At 39.0% G+C, this 18,660-nt stretch overlaps 1 protein-coding gene across 1 annotated transcript in view; it reads left to right on the plus strand.

The window, feature by feature from the left end:
• myt1lb (myelin transcription factor 1-like, b) overlaps positions 1-18,660 on the plus strand; it is a 94,474-nt gene that overhangs the window by 6,735 nt on the left and 69,079 nt on the right. Inside the window, 1 exon segment of the mRNA XM_043263264.1 lies at positions 441-571. Within this exon segment, the coding sequence (XP_043119199.1) occupies positions 441-571 (131 nt within the window).

Consider the following 18,660-nt stretch of genomic DNA (forward strand, 5'->3'; position numbering starts at 1 on the left):
AATAAAGCACGCGCGCGGCGCGAGAGCGCGAGGCCCGTGGGAAGCTGTGATGCCGCGAACGCGCCACACACAGAGCGAGGAAGGGAGATAGAGCCGTGATACAGAGAAGGCGAACGCGTCCTAATCATTGGGTGGAGGTCTGGGCGCAGAGCTGGGGAAGCTGATGGTAAGCGCTTCGCATTTCGGCTCTGACTCACGTACAGCTGTTTTTTTCCCTTTCTTGTCTTTCTCTATGGCGGCCGCGTCCTCGCATCCTTTTGCTCCGCCTCATTGGTGCTTCCCTCATTCCTTGGTCTCTCTCTCTCTCTCTCTCTCTCTCTCTCTCTCTCTCTCAGAGCTCCAGGCCAATTGGTTGCCTGCCTTCCACCGTTATCTGCTCGCTCCCTGTCTCCGCGTCTCTCCTCTTCCTCCGTCTTCCCCACACTCGTGAAGAATGATTAACATACGGGAGGCGAGAGGAACTTTCCAGCGCGAGTGAACGGGAGAACAAGCGCGCAAAAAGGAAGGACGCTGGGAAAATACGATCGGCAGCGAGCGGAAAGTTTGAGCGAAGACCACGTTTTCCAGACTGGTGGGTCACTCGTGATTTTATTTCTGGCTGGATTGCTTTGCAGGCACCGCTCCGATTGAAGAGTTGAGCTCGCGCGGCGCGCGCGTTTATTAGTTGGTGTAGCGCAGTTACCAGACTCTTTGAAACGAGCTCAGTGACGGTGATCTGTCGTAACGAGGTGGACGTGGTCGGATGAAACAGTTGCTTTAATATCCGAAAATGGAGAGGAACATTTTTTGTTGGGGCAAAACGTTTTACAACGCATGCTCGGTATTTAGTTTTCAAGTACAAGTGAACATTATTAAATCGAGATGCATTCACTTGAGAAGGAAAAATTGGCCAAAAAAAGCCATTTTAATTTAAGTTGGCTTACACTTTTAAAAAAGCACAACTTTAAAAAAAAGTATTGTTTTTTTCTTGTTTAAAGCATAAAAAGTGTTATGATAAACAACAAGACTTAATATAAGTCGTTTTAAATGCAAAGCAACACAAAGATATGGTGGGATGGTTGCATTAAATGAGTGAAGTTCAGTTGTTCGGCAGATTATAGTTTGGTTTTTGTGCCCCTTCCGTGCTTTATAAAGCATTTTTACCCAATGCGTTTGTCCAGAATCAAGCGGTAACGTTACACTTACAGCTTCTGCATCAGCCATGCACTTTGTGTTGGTATGCTGCTCAAAGAGTCCTCCATGCTAATGTGAATGCTGCGAGAGCTCTCCATGTCTCTTAGGTCACGAGCTGATGGTCTTGTTCTCCAGAAGCTTCCGAGGGCTTGGTGTGTTGTGTGAAATGGCACTGCGCTACGGTCCATATGGTTCTGGGTTGGACTTACTGTACAAAGGCAGGGCTATTCGAAAACGTTGTTATCTGTGCACTGCCGGGAAACACTTTCCTTGAGATAACACATGGGCATGTCTTCATAAGAAAGTGTTCGTTTAGTGTATTCGTTTAGACAATTTCTCCTCATGAAATATCAGATTTGTGTCGCTGAGCATGCCCCGTCCCGGCTCAAACATTTCGAGTGACTCGTTCACTTATTCTTTATTTTTGATCAACAAACCGCCTCTAAAGTAGCATCGTCGTAAGCGGTTGATCGTGACATTTGTGAGAGACTGTAAATCAGAAACCTTTCCTTCAGCCGTCTGCTAAGTGCTGTGAAGCAAATGCTCTTTTACGTTGCATGATGTAACTCAATCCAGCGCTGTAGCGTAGTCTGGAACTGAGACAGAGTGCACTTTGTTTTGTCTTAATGATCTATAGCGTAGGACGCACACGCTACGCTCTGAGCCAAAGGACAATGCATGCCATGTGTTAATATCAAAACGCTGGTAATGGACATTGCTTTCTTGTGTGTACGTGCAGACATATTCATACACTGAAAAATTAAAAGCAATTGAAATGAAAATTAAATTCTCCCAGTTGTTTGGAAAACCAGCATGCAAATGTGATTGAATTTATTTCATTGTATGTAATTATCTGGGTTGAATATACAATGCCTCTAACGAATGTATGATTTAACTAGATAGATTATATTACATACAACGGTTCATTCTGGTCCTCAAATCTGATTGGCTGAAAAGTCTTTCCAATTATTAGATATTCACCTGTTTGGCTCTGATATCTCTTTAGTGGCTAAAAGCGGTTTTGGGTAAATTTAACGGGCAATCTAATTAATGAATGAATCTATTATGTGTTACAAAGCTAATAGTTTTAGATGAGGGCGAATTCTTGTAACTTAAATTTGATTTACTTCAATGCTGTATGTCAGAGCGCAGCCTTTGTACTTTTGACTGCGTTTTCATGCGGACAGCCAAACTATATTTTTTTACCTGAAAAGCTGACGTCATTAGCCCAAGTGTCACCCATCTGAAATACGACCCGTCATAACATGTACTACAATTGCCCCTGAGCTCAGTTGGTAGTGCGTTGCGTTACATGCGACGGTATGTAATCATGCGACCATGCGTTCATGGATTCGATCCCATAGAACCCACATTTAACTAAAATTGGCTATTTCTGTAAGGGTTAAGTGTCTACCGTGAGATAGGTGTAAAAAGTCCACGCACTGCATTTAAATAAATATGCATTTTGATTGGTAATGACTGTTATGAACTCAACACGACACTGTCATTATATCTACGCCTGCTAAAAGGCGCGCAACTTTAAAACGTAAAAATAGGTTATGATAAAGTGCTTTCACAAACGGCCTATAGAGTAGTTTTATGTTGGAGGACAAGCTCAACAATTAATTGCCACTTTGAATAATCACGTAATTGAATAATTATGTGTAACTGTAATTACAATTAGAAATTCGATTAATTGCGCAGCACTAATTTAACGACTGTCTTTTTTATTAACTGACGTTATTAATAAATGTATTGTTCGTTTGTATACCGCACAAGGTTTATGTGCATAGTCCAAGTCTTCTTCTCTGTTTTTAGCTACAGCGCCACATGCTGGTCTGGCGTGTATGCTACATCGTTTGGTTTCGGTTTCGAAGTTTTGTTTACTTTGATACGATAGAGTCGGTGCTCAAAACAGTGATGATTGAAAACGCTGCTTATGTCTTATGCTTATTGTCTCCAAGAGAGATTATTGTAAAAATAGCATGTCCTGTATATCACAGGAGCTTGTTGTGTTTGGCAGAGAGATCACGAGCTTGACTCCAAACCTAGAGTGGCAATCTGTGATTGAATTCATTCATTCACTCGCCGCGACCTGAGCTCCAGGAAAGCCAGTCCTCTGAGAGAAACCGCTGAGAAACCAGAAGATACGTGCTCATGATGCTGTACTGTATGGATATATATACTCAAAAGTTAATTCTTTCATTATTTGATTAGTCTCTTAGCGCTTCAAACCCGTGCGCGTTTTTATCGTGAACATGAAAGCAGAAGTTTAGTCGAACGAATGCAGTTCTGCTTCGCACAACTTCATATTTGGAGGGGAAGAAAATCAATGGGTGATGACTGAAATGTGAAAGCGTTCACGTGACCTCAGAGCTGTTGAATTGAATGCTGCTGTTATAGTTTATGCTGTTTTTTCTTTACAGACGTGTTTTGTTCAGGTTGCCACACTTCTTTTTCAAATCGCACTTCTCACTGAAAACCATTCAGTCATACTTTGTTTAAAAAGTCTTTTAGCTGCGTGCGCAGAGCGCTTTCTGACCAGCTTTGCTTCGTAGAGGAACCGTTATATTTATTTTTCCAGTGTTTTTGTTCTCTGGCATCATAATACGCATTGAGGTCAACTAAGTTGGCAACCAAAATGTTTTTAATTTTGGTAAGCGAAAAATCTGCTAATATAGCTTTCGTCAATAGCTAAGTAAAATTTTTAAAAGCCCATAAATGAATAGATAGTAGCATTTTGGCTATGATGGTGCGAATGTCTTTAACAGTCTTTCTAAAGGTGATTGTTTACACTAATAAATAATTGTATAAGCGTTTATTTGGGTGTTTCATTAAATCAGTGACTCGGTTATTTAAAATCGCCGAATAGTATGGTAACCGTGTGAAGGAGAAACGGTTGATGTTTGTTAGGCGTGAAGGCCACATCGGTGATTGCGATCACGATTTCTATGCGCGACGTTCATCCATACATTCATTCCCCATCACCATCCATATCAAAACATGATCTATATCTGAATAGCTCGGCCAGTTCAAAATCAATCTTGTCTTTGGTGCAGGGCTGTATGGGGAGAGTGCGGGGTGTGAAGTAGACGGGTGATTAATGCCGGCGCTCACCTACTGGCACAACACTCACCCGCGGGCGTTCATCTGAGCGCACGACAGTCACGCGTGTCGGAAACACAGGGGTTTGCGGGAGTTATGTGCTCTGCAGGCCTGTGACAGAGCCACCGCCGGTTAGTCATCGCCGCATGGCGTCACGTTCAGCAGAAGAGGAGGAGGATTACCGCTGCCTTTCTTTGAGGGCTCAAGCTTCCTCTGACCAGGCTTAGTGGAGCACTGCTTTAAGAAAGGATGCTTTCAATGCTTTCCCGGCGTTGCGATCTTCTTAGGAGCTCTGTGAGAGTTTTGTTAGTCGAATGTTGGAGAGGGACGGCATTCGGTGTGATTTCACTTGACTGATTAACTTGACCTGCGTGCGGGATTCACTTAGTCACGCACTAAATACTGGGTCACGCTTTATTTTAGGAGTGTGTTATTACAACGTAGCTACATAAATAAGTACTGAATAGTAATATTTAACTACATGCACTATACACTAAAATGTATTTTTTCAACAGTACATTTTATAAGAACATATGCTAAAATGTCATGTGTGTTGCTTACCGTTTCTTCTGTGAAATTTACTTGCAAGTAAATTTGTTTCTGAACCTATTTATTCATTGATTTGTTGGGTTCGGAATTGCATTCTTTTATTGTAATTATGGTACTTTTGTAATATTGTCACCTTAAAATAACTTGTTACCAAATAGTGCTTTTGACATATGGTAACCTAAAAATGTTACCGTAGCGTAAAATGTAATATAAAAACCAAATAATAATAATTCAAAAAGCCAGAAAGTTCAGTACACACACTGATAACTGTATTTGAGATGTTTCTCATTTAGTTACTAAAAATACTTTGGAATAGGTAACACTTGTTAACTATTAACTACAACTTTTCCCTCAATAAATTCTTAATTTGTTGCTTATGAATAGGTAGTTAAGTTTAGGTATTTGGGTAGGATTAGGGATGTGTAATAAGGCATTGATATGTGCTTAAATAGCTCTGATAAATGGCTAATATTATAGTAATATGCAACTAGAAAAGTGTTACCAAATAGTATGCATTATACAGTGTAAGAAGTTTGAAGAATACCACTATGAGGGATTACATTATAACATATATAACATTATAGTTACAGTATGTTACCGTACATGGGGTTTAGTAAATAATGGCAGAATTTTCATTTTTGGGCGAATTATCCTTTTAATGCTTTTTGTTTACAAAGAATGGGGCTTACGTACTTGTCTATTAATAACTAAAACCAAAGCTCCGCAATGAACGTATAATCTCATTCATGAAAGCCACATTATAATACCGTTTAAAACTAGACTGACTGAGGATGTTTGTGGTCTGTAGTGTTGCGAATATGTTATTCGACTCCATATGATTTATTGCTTTTTTTTTTCTTTGCCATATTTCCCCTGAAAAGCATCAAGCGAATGAATGCACATCTCATGTACAGCAAGCCTTTGAGCTCATTTACAGCAGCTTATTGTTTACAGTTTGCTGGCTGTTACACCCTTAACCCGCACACTTTGTCACGGGCTATATGAATATGATGCATATTTGGCCACTGCGTGCAATTTGGCTCCGTTTAAATGAGCCGCTCGCGCGGGGTTTGAGCTATAAAGATGTTGGCAGCATGTGAACTCATGAGAAAAATCACGTGACCGCGAATATCACCAACATCATGAGGGTGTCATGCTGTCAACAACTCCCTTACTGCTGGCACGGCTCACCGTGACAGCTTCCATAAGTGTTCGGGTTAGATATTTTGGGTATAATGCACACAAATACGTTTTCACGTTTGTCGACATTTAACCCATCCGTCAGCCAGTGCCGCTCTTTGTGGAGGCAGGGCTGGAAAAGCAGTCGGAAAATCCCTGGAAATGCTAATTCACGACTTCCCGCTGGATTTTTAACCTCTGTCTTTGAATGTTAATGGCATTTAGCGCGTGTCTGCCGATGGAAAGACGTTTGAGATGAAACGTTACGGAGGCAAAAATAGTCCTCCCCACACAGGGCTATGAAGAGCAGAGCGATATTGGAAAATGATTACAAAACAGCCATCCATAATTCATCAAGCATATTGGTGAGGGCGCAGGACTCTTATTATGGCTGCTCTTTAAATCAGATTTGTCGGTTTTGATCACTGTAAAGTCTTCTAGTCACACGACTGAAATATCGGGCAAATATTACCCTGTCTAATGGATAATTGATTAAGACAAGTGATACCACTGGGACTGAATGTGTAATAGAGTACAATCGTGATTGTTTCTAAGCCGATTTTCTCACCTCGTTGTTGAATTTGACTTTGATCAAATGCAAACTGTAATCTTGAACGACGATTGCATGTCATTGTTATCATTAAGAGACGGTGCTTTTCAGTATGTTTTTAAAAAGAAAAGAAAATGGTAGATTAATAGCCAACAAAAGGGCTACCTAATTATTTATTACCAAAAAGCCAATCTTTACGAATTCTAAAGCGAATCAAAAAAGCGCGTTGGTTGAAACCCCCAGAAACATAAACTTAACATCTGAACAGTTAACCGAATGCTTTCCGGCGTTATCACTCCGTTTCAGTGTTATAATAGAAGTAAATATTAATAACCCATGACATCTCTGTTTCATTTCTTCTGATGAAAACAAAACGAAAACATTACGAACTGTTTAAGCAGCACGTGCCACTGCATCACCCTACATCGCACTCAACATTTTTCTGCTGTTTGCTGAGAAAAGTGGATCGCTGAGGTTTACCGGTAACAAAGCTGCACTCTCCGAGGACATGAAATGCTACAATTTTAATGGGAAACGATAAAGCATAAACAGAAGGTTCAGTCGGACGGTATAATTTCTGATGAAAATGCAGTGAATCTAGTGACCGATAACCAAACCCGGTCAGCTTGGTCGGTTGGAGACTTGCACTTGCGGTATATGAGAAAATGCTTTTGGATTTCAATGAAAAATGCTGAAATACCGAGCTGTTTGTAAAAAATGTGAGAGCAACCAAAAACTCCATGACGGACCAATATTCTTTAAGTAAAGCTGTCAGAGAAAAACCCACACAGTTTTGACTATTCAAGAGAATGAAAAGCTGAAATGGTGAGATCTGTCAGCCAACAAATGAAGCTCACTTATTGTTGATTGCGTCTCTTTTCATTGTACGAAAACTTTTTTTGTGTGTTGAAATTACTCACCTAGCTACGAACGCAATTACTTTGAGCTATCGATTTCTTTCGCCTTTGCTCTTTAGGCTTTCAGAACACCTTGATAGCTCATTTTGACATTCGCAAAATCAATCGAGTGCACTGCCTTGTACTGTTTGCGGGCCGGCGAGAGGTTGGACCCCAAAAAAACTTGTTCGACTCTCTGGAAAGAAGACAAGCGTCTCCAAGCGTGTCGGAGATCGTGGATCTATATTTCTATAGAACAATTACGAATCGCTACACATGTACACGATGACACCATTTTCACAAATTCACTCTTTTTGCACAGATTAGTTTATACAGAGACAATAACGGCAATACAACTTCAAACTCGTTTTCGAAAGTTAGCATTTTTAGGCCTCCGAAATTGTTGTTGCCTAAATGAATGTCCAAAACACATAAAAAGCTTTTATTTTCATTTGACGTGTCTGTAAACACCCTATTAGAATATTATAAATGATTATGCATGATTATAAATAAATGAGGCTATGAAAGCAACTAGTTATTAGATGAGTTTCTGTTCCATCAACAACCTCTGTAGTCCTAATTAGACACAACTGCAGTTTTCAAGAAAAGTTTTTTTTAAATCACAAGGGGTTTTTACAGATCTATGTTCATTTGTAGAATAACATAAATGCATTGAACCAAAACCCTTAAAAAAATTGACTTTGCTTAAATGCAACTTGTTTCCAGGTTTTGACTTACAAATATATGGCATCATATATCATTTTTTAATGTGTTTTGCCACAGTTTCAAAGAGAAATGTCCGCAGTGGCGTGAAAACACAGCTTCAATATGTAAACCCTGGCACATTTAATGCCACGCTGATAGAGGTATGTATTGCTGTGTTTTTATTACATAATGGTAATAAATATCCATGGACTGTCGTTAAAAGCTAATGCTCTAACATGTTGAAAATATGTCCTACGCCAAATCCAACCCTAAAGCTAATTCATATAATTCATATTCATGTTAATTCACATAAAAATGCATTTGATGGTATGCATTTCCTGTCTCGCTAAAAAGTGCACCAATGTGCGTTTATGCCACGAGACCAGGTAGGACATATCACATTCTAGATGCCTACAGTAAACCAATATAAACATATATACTTCAAAAACTAATCATGTCTGAATGATGAGCTGGTCGCTGTAGCTCAAGGTAGCTGATTACAGTAACTCTTAGCCTCCGGTGGTCGGGCTATTAAAGGTAATATTATGAAACAATGACATACCCAGAACCTGTTTGCATGCATAAACCATAGCCATACCCTTATCGAATACCAAGGCAAATGCACAGAGAGGTGTGGAGAGAATTGTAAGACCAAGAGACAAAAGTGAGTCCCAGGGGCGCTTTTGTCAGCGGTTTTGTGAAGAGGCGAGTGAGACCCCCAGCTGCATGCCGGAATTGCCCTACTTCCAAAAGCTACCCCTTGCTATTGTTCGTCCTGGATTTACTAAGCACTGAGCCGACAATTTTCGCCAAAATATATACCTGATGTTTTACCCAGTTCCTTTATTCTTGCCGGTCTACTATGGCGGTACATTTCAGGAAACGCAGCTATTTCTTCTAGACGTTCATTTGCAAGGTCTCAATAAAGACATGCACGAGGCACCAGAAAACACAAACAACATCGCCCGTTTTAGCACGGTCTGTTTGAAAGCAGAGGAAGGTGCTGCCCGCGTCTTGCTCTGACCTATTTTCAACAGCCCTGCCCAACGCTCGCTGTATGGGGCTCCAAAATAGCTCAGTAAGAAAAGTGGTGCAAGCATTTCCATCTTGCATAACAGGCTGATCATTCTTTTGGCCAGCCGAGGCACCGAGAAATAGTGCAGCGTACACTGAGAGTAACACAAGCAGCCGGATAATTGCATCAGGGCGTTTCCAGACTGTTGTAGTGCCACATTTTCACCAAGCGCCGCGAGGCTGGGAGGGGATTCGTCAAAACCTGCCAAATAATACTAGTATGCCAGAGCTTGTTGCCGTCAGTGAAATCTAACAGCACCGTTTAAAGGACTAGAAGACTAGTTTACTAGTCAGTCATTTTAGATTCTGTTTATTTTTATATATTTATTGACGGTTTCCCTCTCTTTTCAGAGGACTGTGTAATGATTGCTGTGGATTTCATAGCCTTCATATTCCCAAATGTGGATTTTTTTTTTATCCTTCCCAAATGCGGATCAGCTGCTTCAAATCATGATAAACATCCATGTTTTCTCTCTCGCTCTTCTGCATGAATCATTTGTAAAGCTATCGCCAACTAAAGTGTTAGGGCTGTTTCTCCTCTGTATTCTCTTTTATATAACATGAATATTTGTGCCACTATTCGGATGGACCGCATTCCCTAAACAATGTTTGAGCTACTTTATTTATTTCTTTATTAAGATGTTATGTACTGTTAGGGAGAGGATTGTGCTCTGGTCATGCGCGAAATATGAATAAGACCTACAATAATCAACAAACGGTACACATCAGCTGCTCATAAACATTTTGATGCCAGTTCAGTTGTTAAAATTGTTTAACGAAAAATGAACGGGATTAATATCGTCTTTAAAATGTACGTCCGCTTAGCGATCAGCAATCCCGTCCGATAGGCCTTGTTTGGTGTGTGGTTCTTACTGTCTCCGTGTCTGTGCATTAGCTCTTGGTGTTGATGTTGCTCGGCTCACTGGTTTGTGGTGAAGGTTTGTTTTAAGCGTGAAGGGCACTAGAATGTGTCACGCCTGGCAGGCAGCCCTCTCTGGATACATCTGCCCGAGCGCTGCTGGCAGTCAGTGTGGATGTGTCTGAAACTCCATTGTGGCTACAGACCAGGCGACATCGGGGGATTTCGTTTCCAAATCTCTGACGTTCATAAGCTCGCTAACCGCTAATCCACATCTGTGCGAGGCAAGCCGTCATCCAGCTGCTGAGCGTGCAGGGGAACCGTGTGAATGACCGACTCGAACTATTGTTCGGCACCTAAAAGAATGTGAGGTCTATGGGATTTGGTTTACTTTGGTCAAAAAAAACACTTCAAGTTATTCAACGAGACACGTGATTTGAAGAATCGTTCATGTCTGAAACACAAACTGCGCTGAATGTGTTGTACACTGATGCTTAACTCTATTATGAGAGTGTATTTTATACAGCAGTTCAACAAACAATAGGTTAATATGGAGTTACGTACATTTCGAACAAAGATGAGTAAGCCATTCAGTGAATTATTCAATCAGTTTCCTAACGATTCAGCGTTGTGAACAAACTGGTTGAGTAAACGATTCAATGACTCACTGATAAAGCCACCTTCCAGTTTCGTTCCTGAATGCATCAGTGTTTTTGAACAAAATAATAAATTGACTCACACACAGTCATACTCACAATTATGTTGAGCGCCACACAAAATAAGACTTTGATCAAACGTTTGGCGTCAGAGTTCTCTCAGTGCTGACGAAAGACGATATCCTTTTTTTTGAAGAAATCCCAGTGCTGTTGTTTCGTTCTTCATGTAAATACGCTCTGAAAAAATCGAATGCTGAGAAAACGTACGCTCAAGGGAAGCGGCTTTAGCAGATTTTTGAGATTTCTCAACCTGATGTTTTAAGATTGTACAGCAAAAAGTTGAGAAAACTCAAAAATCTCGAGAACGGGCTGCCTTGAACTTTGAGCTTTCGATTGGTATCGATAGCTTGGTCAAGATTTTTTCTTCTGTTAAATAACAAAAGAAGATATTTTTGGCAATGCTATTAACCGTTGACTGGTAATGTATATGTATACATATAGCTTAAGAACAAATAAATGATGACAAAATAGTTTTTAGGCTGAATCAACTTTTTGTTTGAAACAGACTGACCAGTGAGGGAGCTTGCTTGCTAGCATCAATACTTCATACGTTAAACGGAGAAAAAGCGTGATGTTACGACGCTGTTGCTGATTTGTTTCCCGTGCAGGTCACGAATGCTGGTTCCTGTAGTGTGGAGGCATGTCATGTAGTGCATTAGCTTGGCTGGCTGCTCCTGCTGCGAGGGCTGATGGCTGCTGTGGCCCCGCCCCCCTGCTGCCGCCGTTGGCTGGCTCTGGCCGTCAGTCAAACGGCGGGATGGTGTAGGGCTCTGGTTGCGTGACTGCTGGGCAACACCTGTCACACAGAGTGTTCCTGTCTGAGACAGATACGAGCTGACAGCTCCAAGACTCGCTCTCGCACTTCCTCTCTAGCTTTGATTGCCATCTCAAGGTTTGATGCGTAAGAGGAAGAAAGAATATATATATATATATATATATATATATATATATATATATATATATATGCTCTATCTGTGCACATTTTGCACACCATGAGCATTTTGTGGGATTTTTACTTTTGGAAATGAATGACTTGGCGAATTGGTCAAATGGGTTTGATCAGAATTGATCTGTGATTATTTATTAAATGCATATATATATATATATATATATATATATATATATATATATATATATATATATATATATATATATATATGTGTGTGTGTGTGTGTGTGTGTGTATATATATATATATATATATATATATATATATATATATATATATATATATATATATATATATATATAAATGCATTTCAAAAATAATTCTTACATTAAAGTGTTAAATTGATTACTTTTGTAATTTTATGTTCCATTTTTTGATACTACATGCTACATAATAATTAAAAAAATTGCAAAAAAAATTACTTTATATAATTATTCTAATTGAGTTGGCAAAAGTCAAAAAGAACAGAACAAAATGGTATTATTTCATATTCATCAAATGAGTAAACTGTGACCAATAAATTTAATTTAAACCATCTGTTTCAAAACATTAATGACCCGGTTGTAATATTCCTAATATTTGTAAGTAGGTAAAGCTGTTCATAGATGCTTTCCGAATCTGATCCACACTTCATGTAAAGATACATATGAACGCTCACGAGATCACATGGGGTTATTTTGAGGATGTACGCACATATGTCTGAGTCTCTCGAGTGTCTCTAACAAGCTTACACTCACTCTCATGTGAACATGTGTGCTATTATTGGTGTTATTCTGGGATCTAATGATAACGCAGCGCGTTTCAGAAAGAATTGCCTCAAGAATTGTGAAAACTGACAAAGTGAAATCATTCTGGAGGCAGAGAGAAAGGATGCCATTTATCCTCGGTGATTGACAACATTAGTTCTGTTCCAAAACATCGTCAGCTGCCTTCCCAGATAAGGTTTCCAAACAGCCTTCTAACATAGACTCTATTGGGCAAATTGTGTTAATTCAATATCAGGAGACAGAGTCCAGAGAAATCTCTCATATATAATTGTACTGATGAAATGCTATGTTGAAATGAAATGTTTGTTGTATCATTAAATTCAGTCATTTACTTACCCTCCGAACCACCAATTCGTTTATGAAGGCAATGCAACCGTATTTTAAAAAGTATTTTAAAAGGACTAAATTAAAATAATTTGTAAGAATGGAGAAATTAGAATTGTACGCATTTTTTTGCAAAAGTCAAATTGTTTTACTAATCTACAAATACTAATTTGAGTCAATTGAGAATATTAAGAAAAGACAATAATACAAGTAAAAATAACAAAATAAAAGTTTTTGTCTAAAAGTTTTACACATGCATGTAAATATTTTAAAAAAATATGTTACATTCATACCTTAAATCTATTTATGTTTAATATAAATTATATGAATATAAATATACACATGTAAATATTTTCTAAACGTATGCTGTATGTGTGTCTTTATATAACAAATATACACAGTACAAACATATTTATTATGAACACAAAAACTTTTATTTTGAATTGGATTAATCACCATTAATCACTTGACAGAACTGCTTTAAAGTTCCTTTATTAGTCTATATTTTTAGATAATACTTTTATTTTTTTTTACATATACATTTCATATAGAATTTTACATTTAAATTCACATAAATGTATATATATATATATATATATATATATATATATATATATATATATGTGTGTGTGTGTGTGTGTGTGTGTTTTTATGATTAAGAACATTATTACATTCATTTTTTCAAATTGTTTTTATTATGATGAAAATAAAATGAAATAAAAACTTATAATGTAAATAAATTATAATGAATCTAAATGAAAAAAAGGAGAGATAAAGGGGAAAACACACGTGGCAATGTATAAATAAAGCCTAATATCTGCTCAGAATCATGAAATTATTATTGTTATTTTAACACTAACTATTATCAACAGCTTATTTCATTTTTGTGTGACGAACCCGGACTCTTCCTGCAGCCTGACACAATCACGTGGGCTGCCGTTGATTTCAGGACCCCGGACAGCAGCTCAGAGAAAGTCTACAGTGTGTGTCAGCGCCTCGAACAAACACTGCACGGATCATACTGCATTAGCTTGGGTACTAATCACCCTCACCTTCAGGGAGCTCCTAAAGGCACATCAGCGTTATTACTCTAACATTAGCAGTCATGTTGTTTTGTTTCCTCTGAACGAGAGTATCAGTATAACCTGAGACCCATGATGTTTAGTCTCCCGAGTATTGCTTCTCTCGGATGATGGGGCCGATGGCAGTCTTCTTGTTTACCCTCGTTTGGCTCTGGCTCAAAAGGCATCCCCTGATTTCTTTTTTTTTTATTTTAATTTCCTAAAGCCTCGTAATTGGAGGTTGCCAGGAAAACACTGCACCGCAAATAACGAGAAAGACAGATGTGCATATGTGATAATTAACTCCTTCCCAATGGAGAGACGCTGCCCATGAGGCACGATATATCGCCGCTGCCAGCCCGCTAAAGGCCAGGTTTTGGGAATCTGACAGTGGCCAGCAGCACGCTAATGTCACACTTTTGATGAGGAGACACACTTCCAAAGTGTGACAATGGCTTTATCCTGGGAGAAAAGGAGAGCGTGCGAGCGAACAGAACGAGAGACGGGCAAACAAACAAAGAGAGACGCAGATCGCATCTTTAATAGCGCATGCATGTCTGTGAAACAAAACAAGTCTTCAGTGTTTTTAGGAATTTTAGGAAGTTTAAGTTACTTAGACACATGTTACCCTGGATCACAAAACCAGTCATATATCATTTAAATATTCTTTCCATTGATGTATGGTTTGTTAGGATAGGACAGTGATTGGCTGAGATACGATTGTTTGAAAATCTGGAATCTGAGTGTGCAACAAAACCTAAAAATTGAGAAAATGTTTTTCTATGCTAGCTTTTTTGTCCTGTTTCCAGCCAAAATATCAGAGGAGGAAAACCCCCCACAAAAACATATCCCACTGATCAACAAAAAGGTCTTTGAAGGTTTATTAGTTATCGTAAAAATCTCTTTCCCTATGGAGTAAATGCATGGAGTATTTACTCTGGGAAGCGACCTATTTAGATAAACACGCTCCCTCTAGCTTCGTAAACATTAGAAGGACAGTAAGAACAATTTCATGTGTATTCACACCAGCTGTGAATGTTGTGAATCTTTTCTTTGCGCACATGTAAAAGCATGCGTACGCAGGTGCCGGCGCGTGACACACAATGCTGAATCTATCGAGAAAACCAAGATTCAATTAATAAAGGGCTGTCCTTGGAGAACCGCAGCCAAATATTCGGCCACGCTTTGTTCTGCATAATGCACAATTCGACGGATCCTCTCTGTAAATACAATACAATGCGCCTCTGTCTCTCTGGTCCGGCACGTCTCGAGTCTTTTGTCCTGTAGCAATTAAAACGTCTTTGACGAGAGCTGTTTGTTCAAGCAACGGCTTGAAATAAACCCCGCTCTTTGACACGAGAAAGCAAAAACGAACGATATTTCCTCTCTTTTGCGGCTTCAAGCTGAGAGGAATCAAAAAAGGAAAATAGAGCAGGAGGAGATCAGTGCAGACGAGAACCGAGGAATATCTTTAACTGTACGATGACAAAAATAATGGGAACGTAGGCACAAATAACAACATGTCAAGCCTGCATGGGTGGATAAAGCCTGACTGAGACGAGATGTAACAGGAGCTGAGGCTGTTTTGATGGAGCAGGGTGGTCATCCTCAGGGCAGTTTGCTCCAACGCTCCGGTAGAGAGACATCTGGATTGAGTGCCTCCGTCACAGCTCATGTATCAAAATGATGGATTTTTAAAGAATAGGTATTTACGAGACTGAAAAAATGAGAAAAATTCAAAAAGGAGAGAAAAAGCCGACAAAGACGATAAAGCTGAGAAGTGTAATGGAGGAACTGAAGGCAACGATGTCGTATTGTGAAATAAGAGCAAGGATGCTGCGATATTCACTGCATTGTGGAAGTGCTGAAGGCAGTGTGGAGCAGGGCTGAGTCATGATTGACTAGACGTCTAGAAAATGATTAGTTGATTAGTGAGGTCGTCTAGATTGATCTTAGTTGTAATATTGTAAGACATTGCTTTCGATCGTCATGCTGACGCTGGGCTGTGTGTTCAACATCGCAGAATACAACATAAGCGCCTTCATTTGTTGACGAACTAATACATTGATCATTCGAATTTCTAGATCATTTCGCCATTGATCAACCCTATATCGTTCCAAAGCCATGAAAGCTTTGTTTGTCTTCGAACACAATTTAAGATATTTTGGATGAAAACCAGGAGGCTTGTGACTGCCCCATTGACCTGTAAAGTAATGAACACCAGAAAAGTACGAAAGACATTGTCAGAATACTCCAACTGCCATAAGTGGTTCAATCCAGCCAAGAGAATACTTTTAGTATGCAAAGAAAATAACAATATCAACTTTATTCGTCTCCTCTGTGTCTCTTGGCGTCACTGTGGCACCATTTTGGACCATTTTGCTTCTAGTCTCAAACTAATCACAAATTTTTCAATTTGGCATTGAGTAACCCTTTAAGATACTATCTCTGATGGATTTTTTTTTTGTCTGCATTGGATGCAAGGGTTGCATCAAAAGCGAATGATTATAATTAGCAGTACACTGGATGCATCTCATTTCTGACAGGAAACGAATGACCTGTTCTTTTTCAAAAGTATCAAAAGTAAATGGTAGTTGTGTCCCAATTTGCGTACTCATCCGCAATGTTGTTTTGTTGAGTACAAATCGTGTGAGTGGTGTGTTCACACTAAAAACAGACGATGTACATAAACGAAACACTTCGAGCAATGCTCCACAGCTCCAGTCCAGTAGATGTCACTGTATCTTTTATTCACCTCTGGGCTTTCTTTAGTCTTAGAATGATAACCTAGTTACTAAACTTTTTTTTTTTTACTGTACTGATCAAAGAACAGTTCCAGAAGCTGCGTTGGATATTAACAGGGTGCTATACAGTATGCGCTCCATGGCCTGTAAACTGAAGGATCACAAGAGTGCCAATGAGCTGGACCTGTTTTACTGAATCAAAAAAGGCTCATTTAGCACACTTTAGCCTCGGTTAAGTTTGCAGTTACCTTGGAAGGCAGCGCGTTGCTGTTTGCATGCTAAATCCACTCCTTAAATTCGTTCCCTTTCGCACAGACGCTTTCGGTTGTCGAGGAAAGCCACTGACTAGACATTTTTGAAGCCATGCAATTTTGTTCATCCCCAGCGCTAAAAAAGGAGACCAGCTTAAGAAGCATATCCAAGGTAGGTTAGCTACATAATAACACGAACAAGAAGATAATATTTCCAGCAACTAAATAACAAGGAATAAGAACTAATGAATATTTTTACATTCTGAAGCAGTGGATTCACTCCGGTTAATGTTACAGATTTTGAAGACAGATGAATAATAATATTCATGTAAAGCATGAAGCGAGAAAGATAAGCACCTTTAACTTTTGTTGTATGTTTTAATTAGAGAACAGAGCTATAGATCACAGTCATGCTGCACTAAAGATCTAGACATTTACATTGTTGTCCGTCTCTTATTTAAAGTGCTCACGTTACATTCAAGGAGCGCATTTTTTATTTTTTATCAGGCCTTGCTTCACCTGGAGAATCGATACTTGGATTTTTGAGCTTCTGTTGGACAAAAGAGATCATAAAAGGGCAAGACCATTTGCTTTGCACATGCAACCGGGTGCATGCATAACCATTCAGTATGAAAGCAGTCAATAAAAAGGATAGATACAGCATATGAACAACGTGACTGAACATACTGGATACAAACATTTAATATACTGTATAGATAGTTCAATCAATTGTTAAAAATCATATAAATGAGGCTTAAAACAGGTGATTAAAACGTTCTAGATGCATAAGATTTGAGTGACTGACCCACATAGTTGGTACAAAGTGATAGCATGGTTATTGCAGACTATTGTATAAATTAAATTGAATATAAAATTAAATCTACTTATTTTTTTATTTTTTCAATTAAATTTGGGATATTTTAAGGAAATGGTCTAACGCACTTACCAGGCCGATAGAAAGGAGAAAACAATGTTTTGCTGCAATGCATTAAAAGTTTTAAAACAAAGCAACTTTGTACTAATGAAATAACTGTATAAAACTTCCCAGTATGTTACACCACGGCCTGAAGTTTTATCCAGTTATTTCATTTTGTTACTTAAATACTTAACTGTTTATTTTCAACGAATTTGATCCACAAATGTTAGATGCATTTTATTCATTTAATTTTTATCCATTCATTAAAGTGGTTTGAATCCGGGTCTTCAGAAGACCAATATGACTCATCTCCACGAGGTCCGGGTAAATTAGGATTGAACTGATGGTATAAAGATGTTAGAATAGCATATTCCATAACAAGAAAATAGTTATATGGCCTTGCAGGGATGGATGCTTTAGCATTCCTCTTTCACTGCCCATTTGAACCATCTGTAATCTGCCCTGAGGGTTTTGCCCTTCAATGCGCTTATGCAGCAGTTGCTTTGTTTCCTTGATGTACAAGTCAGGGCATTCTTCATTGCACCGAACTGTATATACAATATTGCTTTGTGTTTTGGTGTTAGATCCTCTGGGTGTAATAGTTCTAGTGCGCTGAAAGGTTTGAAATATACGGGGACATTTTGTTTGTTGAAAATCCTCTGGAGGTTTTCAGATTCTCCAGTCATATACAGCACAGAGAGCGATGTGTTTGTTTTCGCTGGCCTTTTATTCTGGTGTTTCCACCAGCTTCTTGTGTTCTGGAGATCAAGTGACTGGAGATCACAGAGAAATGGAGCAGGGGGCAATACAATGAGATGCACCAAGGGATAAATGCCATGAGGA

This window comes from Puntigrus tetrazona, chromosome 17, assembly GCF_018831695.1.
Source record: "Puntigrus tetrazona isolate hp1 chromosome 17, ASM1883169v1, whole genome shotgun sequence".
Lineage (NCBI taxonomy): Eukaryota > Metazoa > Chordata > Actinopteri > Cypriniformes > Cyprinidae > Puntigrus > Puntigrus tetrazona.